The following is a 24,710-nucleotide window of genomic DNA, read 5'->3' as shown; positions in this document are numbered from 1 at the left end:
CTTGATCCCCAGTGGGGGGCGTGCAGGACATAGCTGATCAAAGACTCATCATTGATGTTTCCATCTCTCTCCCTCCCTCTCCCTTCCTCTCTCTGAAGTCAATGAAGATATTTTTTTAATTTTTTAAAAAAGAGGGATATTCTCTTCTCTGTGTCCTTAATTTGAAATACACTGTTTTAAATACCAACTATAGTTTTTTATGAAAAGATGGTACTCTGTAAAGTACAATTCGAATTTGAGGCAGAATTAGTTTTTGTATATTATTGGGTGGAGCAATTTCTGCCTTGAAGAGAGATAAAGTGCTTGAAATGCCTTAACTTTCTACATAGTGGGCAAAAATATCAAACTATCACCATGTTGATAAAAATTTCAGCCGTTGGTGAGATCAGCTTTGGTTGCAAAGGCTCCGTCTGTCCACCTGCCAAGTCTGCCAGCGCTCCCCAGGGGCTAACTTCCCTGCAGACAACCTACTCCTCCTTTCGTGACAAAACAGCTTAAGCTTGGCTGTACTGAGATGAATGCTACACTCATCAGCCCCTCCAATGAAACTCGGGAGGCTTTGTTAGCTACTCATGGCTAAAATAACACAAATATTTCTATTATTATGCTGTCTGTTTTAGTTAAATTAAACTTAGTTGAGGTGACATTGGTTAATGTATTATATTTTCAAGTTTACGACTCTGTAACAGAGCATCTGTATACTGAATTCTATGCTCACCACCCAACGTCTAGTCCCCTTCCGTCACCATGTATTTGGCCCCCTTCTTACCTCTTCGTCTCCCTCTCAGCACCCCCTCTGGTAACCACCATATTGCTGCCTGTGTCTATGAGTTTGTTTGCTCACTGGTCGCTTTGTTTAATATCCCACATGAGTGAAACCGTATGGTTCTTGCCCTTTCCAGCCGACTTATTTCACTATCACGGAACTCTTAAGATCCACCCAGGCTGTCGCGAATGGCAGCATCTCATGATTCTTGTGGCTGACTGGCACTTTGTGTACTTGCACCACATCTTCTTTATCCAGTCATCCATCAAAGGACGACACTTTGGTTGTCTCCATGTCTTGGCCACCGTGAAAAATGCTGCATGAATATAGCGGTGCATATATCTTCACAAATAATGTTTTCAAATTTGGGGGTAGATACCCAGAAGAGAGGTTGCTGGGTCAGATGGAGGCTCTATTCTGCATGGTTTGAGGGCCCTCCATGCTGTTTTCCATAGTGACTGTGCCAGTTTACATCCCCCCGCAGTGAGTGAGGGCTCCTTTTTCTCCACATCTGCTCTAACATATGCTAAGTCTTTCAACAGAACTTACTCAAGCTAAAGGCCATCAAGAACTTTAGGAAAGAAAGACTATAGTTAGAAATTCTATATTAAACTTTCCCCAATACATTTTTTTTTTTAATCCTCACCAGAGGATATTTTTTTCCATTGCTTTTCAGAGAGAGTGGAAGGGAGGGAAAGAGGAGAGAGAAAGAGAGAAACATTGATGTGAGAGAGACACATTGATCGGTTGCCTCCCGCACGTGCCCCAAGGCAGGCCCGGGGATCAAGCCCACAACTGAGGTACATGCCCTTGACCAGAATCAAACCCAAGACTGTTCAGTCTGAGGACTGACGTTCTAACCACTGAGCAAACCCAGCCAGGGCCTAATACAAATTTTAAAAAATGAAATTTAACTCATAAATATAATTTCTTGAAGGAGAAATCTGTAATCATAAGCCATAAAAAGAGTTTGAAAATGCAATTGGTCACCTGGAAAATTTTGAATTAAACCTTTTATATACTGAAAAAATATTCCTAAGGGAGTAACTCAGTGAGGTGTTTTCTCTCTGCCAGTACAGTTATTAAAATATGTAATTGCAAATTCCCAAGTACAACAAAATTCTATTTAAAATACAATCCATTGATTTATGTATTTATAGGGTCAAATTATCATCTATTTTGTGACATCCATCTACATTCCTATATTTTAACAGTTTGAGTATTTATCTTAAGTAAAGCTATATAAGTATTGCAATTTTTTCATAAAAACTAAACACAATAATATATGTAAACTCCTAAAATATTTAAATCTCTGTTCATTGTGCATTTATATTTGTTCTGTCTATCAGAGGTCCTAATATGTGATAGGACCAAATTATACGTCTTCTCTAAAAATCTCCACTAATTAGAAAAGAAAAGAAGTCTACATGATACTAAAACCACATTCAATAAATGTCACTCAGTTTCTGAAAAACATGATCTTTAAAGAGAAATTTTAAATGTCGGAGCAAAATGTCCGAAGAAACTGTGATTTTTTTTCCCCCTTCAATAAATACCTAAAGATTAAAGGAAAAGCTTTGACTTCGAGAATATTATATTATCCACTTCCATTTTAGGATGATGTTTACCAAAATATCATAAATACTTAATAGCAACTGTTCCTAGTGCTTCTAGCAAAAGGCAGTAAAACGAAACATAAACCTCAGCTGTGAAAGCCCGGGAGTTTTGCTTTGCATGTCATTGCTCCACTTCCCCATACCCTGTTGAGAGTAGTCCAGAGTCTAATGATCACCAGAGACAGCTCCACTGAATTTGAAACAGAAATATTATGGGCTCCAGTGAAACTATTAATCATTAAAGTGGAAAGAACAACGAGAGCAGTCAGATACTCAGCCGGGGGTTCAAGATGCCTGGCTGATAGCTAGGAAATACCATATTGGAAAGAGAGTAATCACACATTCCAATCCAAATTTTTATTCTACATTGCTTCTGTAAATCCCATAAACTCTCCAGCTATCAAGATGCCGAGGAACGCCATGCTCAAAGGGTAGAAATGTCTAAGATCGTTTATGAAAATCTTAAACTTGAAATCACAAACCCAATCTCACAAAGCTCAATTTGCAAGAATACCAAACCTGACCAACAAAATCTAGATCTTCAGAACTGCACCGGTTTGCAATGCCGAACAAACTTCCTTCTTTATTTCCTTCTTCTAATGACCACCTGAACATCCAGGATATCACGATGGCTTCTTAGAGTTTAAAGTGTATCTAAAATTATGAGCCTTTCCTGCCCCCAGAGAAATACTCACAGAATTAATTATCCCTTTAAGAGCTTGAAATCCACCTTTGACAGGGAAAACTTGTTCCTTGGAATCAGCAATTCTTTCGAGCTTTGGAAAGAGGAAGAAGATTTAATGAAGAAGTGGTTGAGACATATAACACTTTATAAACTTCATTACATTTTAATTATGTTCTTCTGAAAAATTACACCACAGGATTAATCCACTAGTGTAGCCTGTCAGAAACTGAAGGTGACAGTGCTGGGAATACTCTAAATGCATCACAATGAAATGAACTGAGATCAGCCATAGCCCCTTTAGAGTGGCCTGAAGTTTCAATTTCAAAATAGCACAGAAGTCCACTAGCTGTAGCTGTCATGAGATGCAGGAGTCTTAATCATACTCAACAAAAATTTAAACGTAAAATCACTCTGTCAGTGCAAAAAAAAATTTAATATATAAACCCTTAAAACTTTATGAAAATAATTGTTCTTTTTTAAGGAGAATTATTAAAGATTTCTCATAAGCAAATTTCCTAAATCCTTGAACTCCTAAGGGTCTAGTTTTAAATCAAACTAAAACACTTAAATAAGATTGTCATAATATTCTTGTGAGTTGAGTTAAAGAACAGAAACACTTATATTATTTTAACCCAAATGTTTGTCCTAATTTAGTTCCTCTAAACCAAATAAATGTTCAATAAATGTAGAGTTTTGTTTTTCAGTAATGAAACCTGTCAAAATCTTTATAGAAAAGATTTTTATAGAAAATCTTTAACCATTGTCATAGTAAGTCATCACTGAAAAGAATTTGATAAATTATCCTTAAGACAATGATGTGACTTAAATTAAAGTTTGCAGATCTGCTGTACTCACTTGATCTTGTTCAAAGTCAAGGACACCAACACAATAAACTCTAGCCCCAAATGACCTGGATAATTTTGCCTATGGAGAGAAATAGAGATGGGGGGAGAGGGAGAGAGAGAGAGAGAAGCAGAGAGAGAGAGGCAGAGAAAGAGAGAGAAACTGAGGTGAATTATTCAAATATCAGGCTATACATGCAGAGACACACAGCAAAATACACTAGAGTGTAAAGAACAGTTTCAGTTCAATACTCACCTCTTTCTCTGCATATGATGGCACCAGACCGTCCAACTTACCATCTGTCAGAGCAATTATGATACTGGAGGTTTTTAAGCCTCCTGCTTTCTCAATTTGTTCATTTGCCTGAAAATGAAGAATAATTATCCAACTCACAATTTAATCTTAACTTTGAACCAGCATGTTCTATCGAGCTGAATTTGTAAGTGTGACAAAATCAAAATATTATGGACTGGCTTTTAAAACACAGTATTTGTGTTAACAATTTTATTTGAAATACGCATAAATTTACATTATAGAGTAGTTACTACTGGGTTTAAATGACATAGATTTTTAGCTTTGGTTGACTAGTCCGAATATAACCATAGAGAAAATAGAAAATGTCTTAAAAGGCAAAATGCCATTCAAACCTTTCTTATTACCATGATAAATAACGTTCTCTATCAGTTTCATCCCTAGAACAACTAAAATAATTTAAATTTTTTTCCTGAGCTAAACATGTAATGGGGTCTTTCAGTTTTACCAAGAGTTATAAATTATTTCATTACAGCGTAAGAAAACATTCTCTCCCGTATGCATAAATGTCAAAGAACTTACTAGCTTTAGTCCTTCATGGATGTATGTCTCTCCTGTTGGAATAACATGTTTTAAATCCTCCAAGCCTTTGCTGATTTTGCCTCTGAAAATAATGTTTTATAATATTAAATAGAGAAAAATGAGCAAAGATCACAATCAGCACTTCTCAAAAAACATGGCAGCACTGCAACTAAAGTTTCTTCAGTAAGAAAAGGAAAGAAATTGAGCTTTGAAGGGCAGATAGCTCTTCATGCTTTTTGTCATTTTAATGAGTATTTAATAACGACTGTATTTTAACTACAAAAAATAAAAGTACAAACAATGTGAAATGTCTTGAAAATCTAAGCATATTCTAGGCTTTTTGAGTTGAGAACAGCTAACTTCAATCATACTTGTTTTACTAAATGCTAAGGAGTAAAATATGTTTCTTCATCAAACAAAACAAAAGAAAACAAAAAACACACCACCAAGGACTGAGTAAGTCAGCTGAACTGAAAAAGTATTTCTGAAGCACTTAACCCGCCTCCCTATGAGTTGGAAATTTTCTTTGTTATTTGAAAATTCCTAAAGCATGTTACTAAACCATGTTACTTATGAAAATTAACATTTTCTACTTTTGTCTCCCACAGTCATAAGTCTCATGATGTAGGCAGTTCTGTAGCACCTTCCTACCCATCCAGACACTAGTTCATTCTCTTGAATATTCTGGATACTTAATATATTGTTGATGAACAAGTAAAAGAATAAATAGAGATGAGCAAATAAAAGGATGGATGGATGCATGGATGACAATGGATTCTTCAGAGGAGCAATATGAATTAAAAAGAGGAAGAAACATAGAATAGTCTTTTTCATCATGACTAATTAATTGTTCCAATAGAGTACTTTTAAATAAAGAGCTATTTTGTGTGTATGAGTAAGAGAAGACCCATTTATCAGGTTGCTTAAATAAAGGTTCCAAAGACTCCTTTAAAAAGAAAAAAAGAAAAACCCATAAGAATCTTAAGAGATAAATACAGTAATGTTGCAAAAACAACCCAGAATAAACTCAAAACTTATTTTTAAAATTTTAGACTTAAAAGATCAGAACAGAGATCTTAATACGTTGTTTGGGGAATTTTAGCTTTTAAATAGAAGCAAACAAAAATACCATTTTTTAAAAAGCCTTGAAATATTAAACTAAAGTACAATGCTTTAAATAAAACATGAAGAGCAGTCATACCACTGAGAATGACAGATGACAGATGAAAGACAACTGAAATTCAAGTTTACACAAATAGATTATAAAAAGTGCATTATCTAAACAGCAAGGAACTTACTGGGGTCACGCACAAAATTTTATATATATATATAACCAATATATCATACTCTACTGAAACACATATTAAAAATAAAAATATTATTATTTTGTCATGCTGCAATGTTGTGTTTCAAATACTTGCAAAAAATGAGTCATTCACCGGAGCCTCACTCACATTTTAAAAGTAACTAATTGATTATATTTTAATATTGTAATGAAAATTATTATCAGACAAGGTCTCCATCTCAAGAAGTTTCCCCAAAACACAAGACAACTTTCAAAGTATGATCTTAATCTTCCTCCTTCCTGATTTAGTCATCTCTAGTAACACATATTGTCTCTTTTAATATTTGGTTTAAAATCTACCTACTCTTTTCTATGTTGCCCCAAACATATGCATGTTCAAATTTCACATAGTGAATAATTTTGTCTCTTAAAAACATATTACTTTAAAATAATTTAACTAATTTAATTTAATATTTCCACAAGACTGGAAGTTTACAGTGGCCTATTCCCACATCTATTAGGTAAAATACATACCCCACTCTGCACTTATTACTCATTATAGTGCCTTTTACAAAGTAACTGTTCAATATTTATTTCAATCTACCGTAGGAAAAAAAAAATCATAATTCCACAGATGATGGAATGATATTACATAATTTATAAACTTGTCTTATCTAAATATTTATGTTTAGTATCTACAGAAACAACTTGAAACCGATTCTGTCTGAATACAGATAAAAACCAAAGATTTGGTGCTTTCCAGAAATGAGTGGCAGCGTGTCCTCAAGCATTAATGTTTGCTGCCAAAATGAAAATGAAAAAGACAACTGAAACTCAAGTTTACACAAACAGATTTTGCATGGCAAAAATCGCCTTCCCCATTGGATTCAGACTCGGCTCACTCACTACTCGTAAGCAGCAGACAGCACCAGCAGAGACTCTCAGCTCCAAATAAATAAATAAATAAATGGAACTTGCCAACCGTGCGACCGAGTCTCGAGTCTGGGGAAGGCAGGGCTCTGCGAGCCTGCGGCGCTGGAAGCACAGGGCCCCGTGCTTTCTACCCATTCCCACGCCTGCCGCCGTAACTTAAGTTGCACGAACCCCCCTTTGCTTTTGCGGCTGCAAAAGGAAGAGGGGTGCTTGCCCATCCCCAGTAACGTCAGCACACGTGAGTGCTGCTCTTGCTGCCTTGCACGGGGACAACACAGCCTGCCAGCCGCTTCCCCGTCGACAAATGTCACTTCAACGAAAAGGCCAGGAAACCAAGGCAGGGCGGATCTCAGGCCTTCCGAGGGTCCCGCGCAACTGTGCATAAGTTATAAACTCATTTATTAGTAAACAGTTAACTAGGGCAAAGCAAGATTACGTAGCAGGATAAAAACAACTCACTCATCTATACTTTGACTCAAAGAAATCCCTAACGGAGAGCAAAGAGGGAATGATAAAAATAAACAACAGGAAAAATGGACACGTTATAAAGATCGGCTCAAATCCCCCATCTCCTTAGATCAGCCTTAGTAAGTTGGGCTTTCATGCCGCGTCTTCAGCTACAAGGACCAGCAATACTGAAACTACTTGGTAGTTGTTATGATGCTGTCGTCAAGGGTGTTGCTGCTCTCCTGACACAATGTCCCCTCCGGGGTCTAGGGCGGAAGCTTCGTGTCACCCCTGAGTAAGCGCTGTGCACTTCCTCCTTTCTGCCAGCTACATCACGTAAGCTTTCTTCGCCTACTGGGAAGTCCGCAGTAAAGTCCTTCCTCATTCACAAATTTCTGCGGAGCTCCTACGGTTATCATAATGCTGCATCCCTTTGTCCAGTATCTTTACTTTGATTTTTGTATGTTGTTAATTTTCTGCAATGTTCTGTGCAGCTTCAAGTACTTTTTAAAAGGAGGAAAAACTTAAACAAATGGTATATTTAATCTCTGGGTTTTTGTTTTTGTTGACAATTGGGGAACCAAACTCTATAATCAACTATTTGTTCTTCATAGCTATATGGCTTAAGGGGGTGGGGCGGCGGTCACAAAAACACACTGACTCATTTTTTAATCTATAAAATTAATACTTTCATCTCTATTAGTATCTCTCAAATTTCTCTGCTGAATAGGGAAAGGAGCGATAAGAAGGGAAGGGAAAGAACAAGAAGACAGGCAGGAAGGGGAGGGAAGGAAACGTCACAACTGCAGCTACCATGCACCGAGGCACATCAACTGCTTACCTGCATCCCTAGGACACTTTAGATCGTGGAAGGTGTCCATGACATCATAATAGAATAAAGACATATTTTTACAAAGAGTGGCATTAAAAAAAAAGACTGGCAGAGAATTTTGACTCTCCCAACTAACACAATTAAGGCACAATTTTTCAATGCACGTTATCTTAACGCTCCGGATCTCGAAGCTCTTCCCAGATTTCAGTCAATCAACCTACACACATCTGTTGCACTCACACACCACGTTTACACTGTGATTCTCTAGAGGGTGATGTGAGAACAACTCACACATGGAGCATGGCTATTCCCACGTGCCTCTCTACAGATGCAGTGAGGTTCTCCACCCTGGCTGTACCCTCGAATCACCTAAAGGGCTTTTTTAAAAAATCTCTTCTGGACCTTCATGAAAAGATTCTAATTTACCTGCTTTGTGATAGGGTCAGGGCGTTTTTTTTGAAACTCCCCAGAGTATTCTAATGTGTAGTCATAACTAAGAACCTCTGGTCTAATCTAATTTAAAAACCTTCCCATGTTGTTGGAATGCTCTTTTCCTTACCTATTTTGCCAGTCGGTACTTGTATTGAAGAGGTTTGGGGTGACTGGGACAATCTTTTAAACTGTAAATACAGTTCCTGAGATGGAATGGCATACAGCCAGAGAGAACAGAGGTTAATTCCAAGCCCTATCTTGTTTCCTCACCTATAAAGAAGGGAGGAAAATATCTACCCTGTGGGGCCACCATGAGGATTAAACGGCATCACAGTAAGAACAGAGTAAGCTGTAGCTACTATTGTTTTTTGTTGACACGAGTCATTCCCCTACTAGTAAGACTTTGTTCCCCTAGTTACTTTCCTCTTGATTCTAAAAAGAACCCACTCAGCAAACTGAGGGGTAACATTTATTTTTATAGAGAGACCAGAAAGGAAGAGGGAAAAAGAAAGAGAAGAGAGGAAATAAAGGGTTATATGGAAGCTTTGGTGGGGAGAAGGTCCTGGAAAGGGATCACATGGAAGCTTTATAACGAGGTGGGGACACTCAGGGATTGGAGTAAATCAGAGATGCACTGAGACTCTAGTCCTACAGCTAATGAACTATGTAACCATCCGCAGTTATTTAATTTCCTGGAGCTCAGTTTCCATAAACAATAATGCCTGCTCCAAGGAGGTTCAGTCTTTCAGTCTATAAATGTTTATTATGTGCCCCTTACGATATTTATAATATCATGTCACTTGGTAGTGTTTAGATTTTAGAAGGTGCCTGGGCAAAAGAAGACGTATTAGAGAGAAAGCGAAAACAGGAAGTGAGCAGCACCCAGAACAAACCCTGTTCGCTATAGTTTCTCTTTCACACTGCTGTGTTGCTCTTCTAGAAAATGGATAAATGGTGGCAGGCCAGATTTGAGGTAACAGGCAACATCATAGGTAAGACACTAGGCTCTGAACCAGAGTGCTCCTCCACTTAATAGGCCTGTGAGCCGGGGCAAGTTATCTAAACTCTACTTCCTTCAGCTGCTTCACATATAAATAAAAGTAACACAAATGCTAATTCCATAGGCTGTTGTGAAAATCAAATGAGTTAAAGCTTATAAAGTGTTTGGTACAAAGTGTTGTTATTCTTTTATCACACGCGATGTCAGGGACCAAGCCAGGTCATATGCCAATCAACCTTCACTTCCTTCACTATGTCACTCTATCAAACAATGAGTGCAACATACAGGTCAAGCAAGGGGCCTTGGCCTCAGTTCCTGGCTCTAACACTTACTAGTCTTGTGACTTTGGGTATATTCTGTAGTCTTGCTGGTCCCGCGTTTCTCCCATATCAAAAATCAGAAAAATTGTAATGATTTCTAATAAATAAAACTTCTATCCTCACATTGTATTACCAAAGTATTTCTAGTAAATTCTTAAGTCCTTGAGATTTTGAATTTAATAATACTATTCAAAATTGTGGAGATAAAGGAAAATGTGTCGATATATTGTAACTTAACTCAAGAAGGAAATAATGGTAATATTGTTAAAATAATGAGAGAATATAATAAAGTTGTTAACAAACTTTTTCTTTAAATCAGTAGATGAGTGGATAAAAAAGCTGTGGGACATTTACACCATGGAATACTATGCAGCTGTAAAGAAGAAGGATCTTGTACCCTTTGGGACAGTATGGACGGACCTAGAGAATATTATGCTAAGTGAAATAAGCCAGGCAGAGAAACACAAACATCACATGATCTCACTTATATGTGGGATCTAAAGAACTTAGTAAACTGATGAACAGAATAGATTCAATGACATGGAAGCATGGATCAGACTGATGAATGTCAGAGGGATGGAGGAGGGCAGGTGGGTGGAGGGGAAGAGATTAACCAAAGAATGTATATGCATATATGCACAACCCAAGGACATAGACAATGGGGGACTGGGAGAGGGATGGGACGGGGTGGAATGGGTCATTAGGGAGAAAAAGGGACATCTGTAATATTTTAAACAAAAATAAACAAACAAAAAAAATAAATAAAATAAGCAAAACACTCTTAAGAGAAAAAAAAATGCAAACAAATCATTAAAAGGGTTAAAAGAATTGATATGAATAAAGAATTTAAAAAAATTTATACAAAAGAGTAAGAGGAATAAGGGGGAGTGGTTAATAACAAATAATAAAAGGACATTAGTCATTCAAAGTTTTTTGAGATGGGTTATGGGTTACGCTACAATCTAAAAACTAGTGCCAAAATTATGTCTAATTTGTTATTTGTTGTTTAAGCCACCAAGTTTTGGCATGTTTTCTCATGCCTCACTGAATAACCAAAAAAGAAATTAGTACCATAAGTGCCAGATATTTTATTGCTGCATGTTCCCAATTCTTTGATTAGGGCTCAGTCCTACTCCCTGGGAATGTACCTTTATGACTCTTGACTCCACCCTCTGGGCTTTGACTCCACTTTAAAAGTCATCCTTGTTCTCTTTATAAGAAATAGCCCATATGTGTGATTCCTTCCTGCTGATAGGAAGTGGAGGGCCCAGGCGTCACTTTCATTTTTAAATATCTGTCTCTTTTAATCCACGTTAATAAAAGTCCTTTGAAAATTCTGTGATATTCCTATGTATCACATTATAATTTACTCTATTAGACAAAAGCCACATGCACAAAATATCTTCAAAAGAGACTCCTCTCTACTTAGACTGTAAGTCAGGTGAGACACCCAAAAGATTTAGAAGCCCTGTGATCGCCTGAGAGAATCTATGAGGAGCATCTTTTAGATTCTTATAAACCTTTTTATCTAGATAAAAGGGTCTACAAGACATTATCTTAAATCTTTCCGAAGTCATAACAAAGGGTCTCTCAGTGCTACCCTTAATTTGATTTTTCCTCTAATGCCACATTTTACAGGCAGCAATCTGGGTTTAATTGTTGAACTAAGGCCATTTCTTAGATTGGGGAATATTTTTGCCACGGGAGGCTGGGGATAAAAAAAGTGTTTTATTTTCCAAATCCATCAAGTCCTGGCTCTTTCCATTTCTTCTAAATCCTGTTTGAAAACTGAAAATTTCCCTCTTTAGCTCATCTCACACCTCTCATATGTCACCATAGGTAGTCGAAAGAAGCCAACTGACACCAACATTCTTCCTGGAAATCTCCTTAGCTAAATCTGTAAGTCCGTGATGTACATTTTCTATTTTCTACATCGCCATCAAACTTTCTACCACTACATAAAATGGTCATCTCTGCTTCAGCCTCCAATAACAATTGGTCACTGCTCTTCCAATTTTTACTATCAGTCTCCTCGAGGTCATTCAGCTTCTATCCTAGCCACAATTTTATTGTGGTTATCTACTACTGTATGATAAGCCACCCAGAAATTAGTGGTATAAACACATTTTATTGTTTCTCATGATACTGTGCACTGATTGGCAGTTCTTATGCTTCACAGGTTGTGAGCTGGGAAGTTGGAATGGCTAGAAGAGTAGAAATGACCTCAGTCACATGGTTGCCAAGTTGATGCTATTGCTGGTGCTGGCTCTTGCCTAGGAGCTCAGCTAGGACTGCTGACCAGAGTCTATATTTTTCTCCATGTGACTTTTCCATGTGGCTCAGCTGGGTTCCCTCCTACCATGGTGATCTCATGGTTGTCAAAGTTTTTACAGGCAGCTGGCTACCAAGACCACAAAAAAGGACACACCTGTGCTTTACTTATTAAGACCTAGACCTGGAACTGGTTCAGTTTCCTGTTTATGTCTGCTGCAATCTATTGATTAAAGTAAGCAACAGGGCCAGCCCAGATTTTAAAATTATATAGTTAAATATATTTATTTTATATATACATGTATTTTATATATTATACATATTACATATATAATCATATATACATGTCCATATATGTATGTATTCTGTGCCTCATTGGAGGTCACGAAAGAACAATCTACCACAAAAGCTAAAAGCTTCATGCATCTATGCTACCAAATGCCAACTTAGATAACTGCATAAGCATAAATGTCTAGGTATTTATATCATAGATCAATTCTGTTATTTATCCTTAAGAGGTTATTAGCCAGAGTCCAAACCGATGAACCCAAGGTAGCCATCCTGACTCAAAAATCTCTGCTAACAAAATTCTCCACAATCTGGGCTCTGTGAAAGATTCTTCTCCAATTTAGTCTACACTAACCAAAAAGTGTGGCACACAGACCACGCCTGAAGTCTGTAAGTGCTGCATTCTGTATATTTTTATCCCATTTCCCCATTCTGCCTTATTGAGCCATGAGAAACTGACCTCTGCGTTCTACCACTTCGGTGTGCCAGGACTGCCTCACAGGCATGAGTAACAGTGTATTTAATTTTCTAGAACATACTCATAAAGCAGATGTGGGAGTTCGTTGAAAGTAAGTATTAACACATCCAGGACTACAATCTGAGCTGCTGCCATGCCTAAATCTCTTAGGATTAGCACAAGGTATGGCCAAAACGGACTTTTCCAAACAGAAGTAATTATTTCCCTATTAGAATTTTAAAAAAACACACACCAAAAGAAAAACCAACTATAGTCATTTCCTCTCACTACATCACTCGTTTTTCACATAACAGAATAAATTCAGAGGATAAATATGTCTTTGAATTATGACAAATCCTGACTAATTGTGAAAACTGGAGAAGGGGGAACACAGAGTTTCAGGCACTGCGGCAGGTGAAGTGCTCACGTGAGCTCAGGAGTAGACCTGGGCGTGAATTCTGGATCTAATGACTTAGCTGTGTCACTTTGAGCAAACACTTCTTAAACTTCAGTTATAATCCTGGCACATCATGACGAACGTGATAATAGTGTACCCTGAGAACCTCCAAACGCCATTTCCACCTTAGCCTCCTTCCCACCCAGTCGTCAGAGAGGCTTTCTCACGCATGATAAGCATTTATTACCCCAGCATTGCTTTATGGTAGGAACGATTGGCTCCTTTCAACAGGCAAGGGAACTGGGCAAGAGGCGGAGTAACTTGCCCACGGTCCCACAGCTAGTCTACAGAGCCCTCCAGCGTGAGGGCCGGACGCTCCGTCCCCTAATGCTTACTCTTTCTAACCCCCGAAGCCCTTCTCATTTCACCATAGCTACCTCTGGCTACCGAAAAAGTCAAGAACATTTCTTTTTAATTTAAGCATTTGCTTCATTTTTACACAATACGTTATTGGTGAAATAAAATTGAATAACCTACATGTACGAAAATTAAAATGTGAAGACTTTCCCCAAATTGAATCTCACTGCTAAGACAGTAACATTGTTAACAGTTTGATGGGTGTCTTCCAGCCTTATTTTCTATGCATTTATAATCACACACACACACGCACATGCACACACACCATAAAAGCAGTTAAATATTTTGTTTTTATTTTAAAAAATAAAATCATACTTAACAGAGTGGTTGGCAACTTTCTTTTCTCAATTAATATATCTTAGATATATTTTCATGTCAATATACATGAACTTTCCAATTCTTTTAATGACTGCATAGTATCCCATTCTATGTATACTCTAATTACAGCATCATCAATTTATGGGCATTTAGATTGAATACAGTGTTTCACTGTTATGAACAAGGCTGCAATGTCTAAATTTGCACATACCTATCTTTGCACACTGGTGCTAGTATTTCAGTAAGACACAGTCCCCAAAAGGAGAACTGCTAACAGGAACCTTCTAAACTTTTACAGATACTGTCAAATGTCCCTACAAAATGAATGAGTCAATTACAAGTGACCAACTCTTAAAAGGACTATCTTGTCACAAGTAAAATTTTAATTCAGGTTATAAGGAATTAGAATTCTTTCAAATAATAGAAATGTGCATATTATCTGAACTTAATGACTTCTCTTCAATTTCCAACAAGTTAGCCTAAGGAATATTTTTTCCTAAGTAATTTCTAACCTGTGTTCAGGTCAAACAAATATCACTTTTTCAATTTGAGGATGAGTATATTGAAAACAGAGTTGGAAATATTTATAACTGATCTATAAGAGTATTAATGAGAAAACTAGCAAATGTCACCATTTATCATTTCTCAAAGAGAGAAAATACATTAGAGCCATTAATAACTAAGTTTCCAGAGTCAGACAAACTCAATCATTCACTCCACACATATTTAGTGAACATCTACTGTGTGCCAGGCTCTGTTCTAGGTGATGAATATATGGGTGAACAAGACAAAGAAGACCCCTCTGCTCTCATGCAATTTCCATTAGTGTCATGGAAATAATAATAAATTGATTAACTAACAGAACAATTTCAAAAAGTGATAACCAAATAGAGTATTGTAAGAAATTACTGAGGAGGAGGGTCAGGGTTCCTTCCAACTTGATGGCCAGGCAAGGCCTCTCAGAGGTGGTGACATGTACAGTAAGGCCTAAATGACAGGATCTGTGGCAGAGAAAGAACAAAGTTCCTAATGTGGGAACAAGCTTGGCCCTTTTAGGGAATGAAAAGAAGGCTAGTGGGCCAGCCTTTGGCATCAGATGTTGTAACAGAGGATTGGGTGAGGCAATCAAGTAGGAGTTTTAGGCCATTGGGAGACATGTGCTTCTATTCCAAGCCATTAGACTGTATTAAGCGTGAGAGTGGCATGATCTACTTTATACATTAAGAGACCATTCTGGTTAATATACTGCTTGCCACTTATTAACTAAGTATCCTTGGACAAGCTACATTACCTTTCTTAGCTTCAGTTTCCTCATTTGTAAAGGTGAGATAATAAGAGTATGTATTACATAGAGTTGATATGAGGATTAAATGAGGTAATGAGTGGAAAGCATTTGTCACACTGCCTAGCATGTAATAACTGTTGCCGACATGATTTTAACTAAATCACCTTTATATCACTAAGATCATGCTGAAGAGAACTGAGCATAATTCACTATCTTCAATTACACACCATAACTAAAAATATCCTTTAAAATTAGTCCTGTTTCAAATTTCCTAATATTGAGAGGCTGGATATTTCCTTATAGAAAAAACGCTCAGTGCCCAGCTGGGCATGGCTCAGTGGCTGAGCATCGACCTAGGATCCAGGAGACCGGGGTTCGATTCCCGGTCAGGGCACATGCCCGGGTTGCGGGCTCGATCCCCAGCCGGGGCGTGTAGGAGGCAGCCAATCAACAACGACTCTCTCATCACTGATGTTTCTATCTCTCTCCCTCTCCTTCCTCACTCTGAAATCAATAAAGACATATTTTAAAAAGAGAAAAATGTATTTTTTAAAAAAAAAAAGGAAAAAAGACTCAGCACTTTCTTCTTACCTAATCCTATAATGCAGCCCTGAACAATTTATGCATATGTGCACACCCTTACTCTCACACACTCTAGATTATACCTTTGTGTTACCCCCCCAGAGCCCAAAATGTTCAATACATCTTATAAGGAAGGCAAGCAGGTAGGTAGGTAGATGTGTGGAAAACAGACTAACAGAATGGAGAGTAAAAATCATGAAGACAAGAGAAAAGGGAGAGTTTCAAATTAAAATATTTAAAAGAATAAAGTTTTTAAATGAAGAGTATATAAAATGTATAACTGGCCATTTCTTGCCATGTGTACTATTCTGTTCTTGCATTTTCATAGTACCAGACACTATGCTGAAACCCTAACAGAGGTCACAGCCCTACCAGAAGGATGTGCTGCCTTCCAAGCTTGCTTCATCTCTTCTGAAAATATTTAGCAATACTCTGACAAACACGAAAGAGGTACTTCTCACATTTACCATAGTACCTGAAGAATTATGAGTAATAGAACCAAAATTGTGAAACCTGCTGTACTTAACTTTTGCATTTCTCATGTACTGAGATCTATTTATCAATGTGATATACGACATCAAGAAAGTTGATATGTAGAATACCAACTTCTAGGCTTTGACACAAAGATCCACAGTAGTTATGGAAACATTTATTTAGTGATCTTGCCTCTAAATATGCAAACTGTTTCTACACACTTGAAAGTGTGTAATGGATGAAAAGTATCCAAATAGAGAGGACTGTAGAAATTTAAAAAGTTAGTGATTTAATTAAATAAAACTAGCGTAAGAACAACTAGAAGCAGAAAACAATATCCTTTCGTGGAAACTATTCTGTGATATACAAAGTACTTCTCTATGCATGTCTTATTTTGATCTTCATTACATTTCTCTTAAGAAAATCTGATAGTTTATGTCTGCAGTTTATACATATGAAAAGTAACACACTAAGTAAATACTTTGACCTAACTCTCCAAATCAGTAAGTAGCAAAACCAGAACTCTAAACCAGGCCTTCTTAGTGTTCTTTCTGCTATCCCAAATTAATTCAACGTACCACAATAGTTAAATTCACTAAAACTGAGTGCATTTTTATTTCAAGAGACAGGCAAGCAAGCTTTTTATAAAATAAGTTGCAAGTAGCACTATTAAAATTCTTCCTGGAATATTATAAATCCTTTCAAACAAGACAATCATCTCTTTGTATGAGCACAATTTTCCCCTGATCATTAAAATACTACATATCCCCTAGCTCCAGCTAACAACTACAAAGCTTTCATCTCTTAAATACATATGTGCCAGGCTCTGTCAGACAGTCTCCCCACTGACTTCAATTCTTACAACAATCTTATGAGGTCAGTATTGTTATCATCATCATTGTCATCAGTGTATAGAGGAAAAAAAGGAGGCATAAAGAGTTTAAGTAACTTGTCCATGACCATTTGGCTAGAAATTGGTTCAGTGACTCTTAACAGCAACATTACGCTGCCTCTTCAAATAGAAGCCTCTTTCACCCCATTCCAACTTCTCCCGTCCCTATTAGATTCAGCCAATGATAAGGGAAGAAGCTCTAATTTATATTAACGATTTAAACTCTTCATGTGCATGTCTAAGCAACATCAACTTGTCGACCAGTGACTACACTTCCCCTTCACAGCGCTGAAGACCTATATGTAAAGTGTCTGACAGAGAACCTGGTACAGCACAGGCAGGTGACAGTTACTGAGAGTCTACTATGTATCTGGCATTATGCTAAGTGCTTTTCTCTATAGATGCATAAATGTTAACATTGTTTTCTTTTTTTCTAATAGATAGGCTGGATCCAAAGCTGTTTCTTTGAAAATTAAGCTGGGCAGTGAAGAAAAGGTCCTTTCATGAAGACAAGGACTGTTATATCACTGGGTGTAGAAAGCTGTTGAACACGGGTTCTGGGGGACTGCTGTGGTTCTGGCCCTTGAGGAAACCCAAGTGCACATAAGAAAGTATGGAAGAGGAATAGCAATGAGAAGACTGAGGTAAGCTGGACCCCCACCTGCAGAGAGGCTTCCTCTCCAGGAAAAGCAACACTTACAGCACAAATAAATTAAAACTTTGTATAAGTTCTCTCCCTGAATCCTTTTAAATATTATGCTTTCTTGACATTTTTAAAGAAAAAAATTTATAAAAGAAACCTGTATTCACACATAACTCCTGAGAAATCCACATGTTATGCAAAACAAAGTACATCAGCCTCCCCCTGCTAAAACTCCAGTTCGAAGAAATCTGATTTTAAAACAATGCGAACTCATTCATTAATTCATTGAGAACTGAGCAAGAGCTATCTCACGTAATTTGTGTTCATTGAAGTAGATATAAAAATAAAGAAGAAAATCTCCCTTCCACTGTGGAACTCAGTCTAGTACACAAAGCTGATCTCATGGAAAACAGCCATTCTTTAAAATATGGCAGTGACTACTTCCGAATTGCAGAGTGGGTTCAGATAACATAGAAGCGGTCATATGAAATACTGTGACATTGACTTAGAAAAAGCCACATCTTTTAGAAAAGGTGTGTGTGTGTACAGATGCATACATATATGTGTGCATTACATATACATATACTAAGAATAGAATAGAATAGAATAGAATAGAATAGAATAGAATAGAATAGAATAGAATAGAATAGAACAGAACAGAATAGAATAGAATAGAATAATAGAATAGAATAATAGAATAGAATAATAGAAAGCAAGTTCCTTTACAAAGACAAACATATCCAGCACCAGTGGGCCTCAGAGTAAGATCCTAGACATCCAGGATGTCTGCTGAATGTTGTAAATTATCCAAATAGATCCACGGCTTTCCCTCCCTAATGTTCTTCAAATTCCTAGTTGACCGATATATTACATCTAAACAAGAAAGATGGAGAGAAAGATGGACAGTAACAGAGAAGGGAAAAGGTGGGTAGTAGTGACTGTACAACCAAGGCAGAGTTCTGGGTTACACTGTGCATTCCCCGGCCAATAGGAATGATATTGATTTTCAGATTATCTGCTCTTTTATATTACTCATACCTCCTTTCCCCTCTATTAGTGAAGAGAACCCAATTGTCTGTGCATTTGCTGGATTCCACTGAGAGGCCTGAATCACCACGTGGAATATCAATCATTCTTTTAAGATTAGTCTCTACTAAAAGCCTGCAGTGAAATGATAATGCACTAACCTGTCTCCAGTTAATGGCAAAATAATGGTTGCTTGAGAAGAAAACACAATGAAAGATAATCTCATTTGAGGGCTGCAAAATAAGAAGAGAGGCAGTTAAAACATTTTTAAAAGAAATATTGATACAGTGCAGATATATAGCTAGGGAGTCTCATTTAAAATCAGTCTCACTGAATGGCCCAGGCTTCTTTTAAATGGAACTCCCTAAGCAGATACACTAACTCTGCTTAACATTACTGCACAAGTCATTCTGGACTCGGTCAGTGCTTCTCAGTACTCAAGCACTCCTCCCTCACGCATGGGGCCATTTAGAAAGAGACTAATTAGAAAGATAAATTCCAGGCCAATGTGGAACTCTTCTGTAGTAAATGCTTGATGTTCTATCTTATCTCCTTAAAGGAGGCCAAACCCTGCAGAGTGATTATCTCTAGCAATATCTGGGGCTGGAGAGTAGCCAGTTTGACTTCATTACGACTATGGTATGAATTCATACGAAAGTTAACCTGAAGTAAGAGTACTGAGAGTGCCATGGACGCTGCAGAAGAGATGGACAAATCCCATTTTGATTAGGCATCTTCTCCAAGTCTCAAACATATCACATGTCCCACTGTCAAAAAGGGCCCCAATGACTGCATCTTTTAAGCTTTAGGCATCTGTATCACAAAATGGTTCTTGTTTCTCAGACACCCAGTGCAACTATTACTAGGATTGGAAACTGAAGATCAGGATGATCTCTCATACATATTTTGAAAGGCATTGTCTTCAGTAGTCACGCTATAACTTCCTACACTATACTGTTAGTAACGGAGCAACTAAACTTGAGCGACTCAACTATGTATCAGGGACTTGCAAACCAGACCAAATAAATAAGAGGCCCAGCTCTTGAAAATGTTGTTTTGAAATGACCCATTGCTTTCTATCAAAATCTATGCAATACTCTCTGCACACTCTTGGATTAAATCAGAAAAAGTATAAACTGTCTCTTCTTTGACATTTAAGGACATAGGGCCCTGTTTATTTTTTTTCCTACACAGTTTCACCTCAGACCCCGTCCAGAAATGAGAGTGTTATACTTGGCTTCTTAAACAGGAGACTGATGATTGAACATGGACAAGCATACATTTTTATAGGGATAAGTTTTCGGCTGCCAATAACTGAAAGCAAGGATTGCCTAGGCCTCTACAGATTGTTGAAGTTACTTGCAACAAGACTTTCAAAATGTTTTGATCATCCAAGCCTGTTTTTACAGACAACATTTGGGCTAACAAGACTGAAAGAAGCAATATTTAATGATACAGCTCCTTTTTGTGTCCTTTCCATTATCTTGATAAACTTGCATTTGCTCATTGCATATTTTTCTTTAAAAAAGAAAAATGAAGGGGGAAAAAGCCTCAAAGGCCTGGTGTCTTAGGGCTGTTTTTAAATAGGGATGCCACTAATTCCTAGTTACCTCTAAATAAGAGAGGAAGCTGGATTTCATAGTAGTTATGCTTTTTATAGGAGAAGAAACCAGTCTTTCCTAGGAAGGCTTATTGCATATATAGAACAGTTAAATTTTAAACCCTCCACACACCCACACATTGTATAAACACAAGTCATTTCTTTAAACATACACAGAAGTGCCTTTTCTGGTAGTGGGTTATTAACACATGTTCATTTGAAGTTTACCAACACTTTTTTTTTTTTAATGAGGACCTCTATGATGCTAAGAATTGTGTGGAAAGAAAAATATATTATGGATACTATTAGCATAAAAAATTTTAATGTGATAAATTATGAGAAAGCATAACTGAAATTCAAAACAGATGAAAATTCAAAAAAGGAAGAGGCATTTGGAATAGTATCTGAAGATGCTTCCCAGGGGCTGAGCCAAGTTTCTGGGATCCAGATGAAATAAGCCCTCAACAACTGACGGTCTGTCCTAACATTTCACTAAACGCTTTTCCTGCAAAAGGTTTCAAAAAAGAAGATACCCCACATCTTGGTCTACTTCCCTCCACCTCAAACTCCAGGAGCTAGAACAGTTAAGTGGGAGAAATACCTCACAAATCGCTCTGTAAGTTGCTGGACAAAACTGTAAATTTCAATCCAGTTCTTTGCCACACTCCCAGACCTGAAAAATGAAATTGAGCTGATCAGAAAAACAAGTATTTACTGGGGCCTCTCCTAGATGCAAAGTGGTGCTACAAGAATTAAGGAAGCCAACCCACCGTTGGGGACCACCTGCCTGCTAACTGTCTGGAGTAGGATCCCAGCTCTTTAAAACAAGCGCAGGGTGTGCTAACCCTAGGCTTTCCCTAGCAGACAACCAGGCGAACTCGGGCAGCGTGAAGGGCTGAGGTCAGAGAGGCTGAGATTCTCGTCGGTTCCAGGGGCACAGAAGGCTACCCCCAGCGGCCGCACTTCCATTCCCCAAGAGGTCCCTGGGCTGCAGGCAGTGACCACCCCACCTCCCCTGAGCGTGGGGCACCTCGGGGCTCCTCCTATCGCCACCCCAGGCGGCAAAGATCCGAAAGCGCTCGCCCGACGCGCGCAGGTAACAGGGCGCCCACCGACGGTTCCTAACTCCCCTCCCCAGGGCGCACACGCGTCTCAGCTTCCCAGCCGCAGCCCACCCAATGCCACCCGCGCCGGAAGACACTGGCCCTCCCTCCGGCACTCACTTGTCCAGGACGAAGTAGAGATCAAAGGCACCTCTGCAGTTGGGCTGCTCCTGGGCGCTCAGCAGCCCCCCGGGACCGCCGAGCGCCAGCAGCCACAGCCCGGGGACCAGCCAGCTCCGGGGGCTGCGGGCCGGGGCCGGCCGCGCCTCCATCCTGCGGCCCGGGGCCTGCGTCTCCCAACTGCTCGCAGCCCCCTCGGCTCCGCTCCGGGGGGCGCTCGGGCGGCCGCAGTGCCGGGGACCCTGGGGGCGCGGGCGCGCGGGGCAGCGGCGCCCGCCGGCTGACACGGGGGGAGAGCGGAGGGCGCCCCGCAGGACAAAGGAGAGCCGCGCGCCGCGGCCGCCGGAACTCGGCGCGAAGCCCGGGGAAGCGAGCGGTCCCGCCCGCCCGCCGGAGAGTCCCCGCGGCGAAGTGGGCCGAGGCGACGGCTCGCGGAGCGCTCCTCCCGGGCCTCCCGCGAGCCCTAGCGCCCGCCCCGGACCCCGTCCGAGAGTCCCATTCCGGGGGGGGGGGCTGAAGTCCGGCGGCTGCTGCGCGCTGCGGGCCGGCGCCCCGGGGCCAAGCGACGCCGCACGAACTCGGGAGGGAGGGCCCCGTCGGTCCCCGCTCCCGGGCGCTGCAAACTTTGCTCCGCGTGCCGGGCTGCGGCGCGGCGGGCGGCGCCTTCCGGGGAGGAGGCTGGGCGGCCGCGCAGGAGCTCCGACGGGCCCCCGGCCGCAGCCCAGCCCCGGCGACCGGCCCCCGGCGCGGCGTGGGCGGGGCCTGAGCTGCGGCCCGGGCCGCACGGGCGCGCTCGCGGGTTCGGGCCGAGCTGGAAACGACTGAGGCGGGCCGAACTGAGGAAAGAGGGGGTTTAGGAAACAAACGTCCTGTAGAAACTAGGCAGCCCAGATGCCCGCGGCCCGGCCTGCCTCGGCAGCTGAGCCGCGCGGGGACTGAGACCGACGACCACCGGCTCCGAGGGGGCAGCCTCCCGGCGCCCCACCCCGCTCCCACGGGGCCGCGCGGGCTCTTCCCTCGCCCCACTCGCTCCCGAGGAGGCGGCTCCTTGTTCTGTTATCAGCCTGCTTTGTAGTTTCATCTCACCAACCGAGGACACGTGGGGGAGGGGCGGGGGAGACCGAAATCCTTAGGAGTGGAAAGTTGTCCTTCAAAATATGTATTTCCACTGTCATTCACCCCAGACTCCGGATAGTAAGAATTTCATCTTGGGGCAGGCTAGGCTGCCGTCGCCAAACTAGAGCAGGAGCTGAAGCTCGCGCCATCCAGAGCGTCTGCACACGCAAGCTACACCCCGCCCCAACCCCCCAACTCCCCTCACCCTCCCCCACCCCCTCACCCTCCCCCACCCCCAACTCCCCCAACCCCCCTCACCCTCCCCAACCCCCCTCACCCTCCCCCACCCCCTCACCCTCCCCCACCCCCCTCACCCTCCCCCACCCCCTCACCCTCCCCAACCCTCCCAACCCCCCCTCACCCTCCCCCACCCCCTCACCCTCCCCAACCCCCCCAACTCCCCTTACCTCACCCCCCAGCCCCCACCCCCGCCACTTCCACTCTGGTTGAAAGTGGCTTCTATAGAACTTACAAAGATTGACAGGAATATGAAGTGAGACCTCCTCCTTTGTGTTTTAACTAAATCAGTGCTTTCTGATAAAAAGTTCATATGGTACTTAATCACATACTGCCTTTTAGAGTCTCTTCTGTCCGCTGTCATGTGTATGCAACTGTTCATTTACGTTATCTTCATTTTACAAGCGGATTCGTCTGTAAGCATTCTGAGAATAGAAACCAGTCACTCCGACAAATATTTACTGAGCATCTACTCTCTATTGGGCACTGTTCTAGGACTTACAGTTAATGCACAGAACAAGGTGCCAAGCCCCTGCTTTCATGAAGCTGGCAGTCTGGTCAAGGGAGAAAAAGAGACTAAAATAAGTAAATATATGTCCATATTAAAAGGTGGTTTGCAGAGATTTATAACATTTTAATGTAATTGCAAATAACTGACTAAATGACTAATCAGAAGAAGGCAGCTACTCCAGGAGCTGAAAGAGAACACATTCCCAGCTCCTACAACCTCCATAGGCATTAACTCAACACATTCAAGAAACGGAAAGAAAATCAGTGTGGCTGGAGCTGTGTGGGTAAGATGAAGGTAGGCAGGAGCCATATTATGTGATACTTTGTAAACTGTGAAAAAGATTTCAGATATTTCATATTAAATGGGATAGGAGCCCATTAGAGGAGCTTAAACCTGAGGGTGGAATAGGGAATAAAGTAATAAGATCCATTGTTTTTCAAAGATCATTCTGGCTGATATGATACAATGGATTTAGAGACAGCAAGAATGAAAGCAGGGAGACCAGTTAGGAGACTATATCATTTTATAGCAACTAAACTGAGAAAAATGAATGGATCAGAGCTTCAGTAAATATAGACAGACCCTCAGTTTGGAAATATCTACCACTTGGAAATGGAAATTCTAATATAATCCACTGGACCCACTGCTTCTTAACTGATGGGGTAGGGAAGGTACTGATGGGGATGTGGTGGGCAGTTAGACAGACATGAGCAGAGCTAGGACAATGAGTCAGGTACAGAAGGTCACCAGGGAGAAAAGCCCTGGGTGCCTAGCAAAGGACAATTGTAGGACTGGACCTCATCCCCAGGGTGACCTTTCCTCCCAAGAGATAACATCTAGGCCCCAGTTATATTTCAGCTCGAGGTCCAGAAAAGCAGCAAAACCAGACAAACAATGCCACCCTGCACCTGACCTCAGGACCAGCTGCATTGAATAGTGACCCCTGCCCTGGAGCCCACGGATCAATCAGTGGAGACCTG

General features: G+C 40.4%; 1 protein-coding gene across 2 annotated transcripts in view; it reads right to left on the bottom strand.

Moving 5' to 3' along the window:
* The window catches only part of ANTXR2 (ANTXR cell adhesion molecule 2), a 122,056-nt gene extending 100,002 nt beyond the window's left edge, over positions 1-22,054 (bottom strand). The window contains exons 1-7 of one of the 2 annotated variants that reach the window (XM_016213072.2): positions 21,867-22,054; positions 21,245-21,316; positions 19,205-19,276; positions 4,745-4,826; positions 4,166-4,273; positions 3,923-3,991; positions 3,078-3,158 (exon numbers count right to left, since the gene is read on the bottom strand). In XM_016213072.2, the coding sequence (XP_016068558.2) occupies positions 3,078-3,158; positions 3,923-3,991; positions 4,166-4,273; positions 4,745-4,826; positions 19,205-19,276; positions 21,245-21,316; positions 21,867-22,018 (636 nt within the window). In that variant the 5' untranslated portion in view covers positions 22,019-22,054. Of the gene's footprint in view, positions 1-3,077; positions 3,159-3,922; positions 3,992-4,165; positions 4,274-4,744; positions 4,827-19,204; positions 19,277-21,244; positions 21,317-21,866 lie in introns of those variants that run through there. The other variant, XM_087826753.1, reaches the window with a different exon arrangement.
* Positions 22,055-24,710: the final 2,656 nt, after the last annotated feature.

This window comes from Miniopterus natalensis, chromosome 1 (assembly GCF_054644295.1).
Source record: "Miniopterus natalensis isolate mMinNat1 chromosome 1, mMinNat1.hap1, whole genome shotgun sequence".
NCBI lineage: Eukaryota > Metazoa > Chordata > Mammalia > Chiroptera > Miniopteridae > Miniopterus > Miniopterus natalensis.
This window is presented reverse-complemented; position numbering and strand designations above follow the sequence as displayed.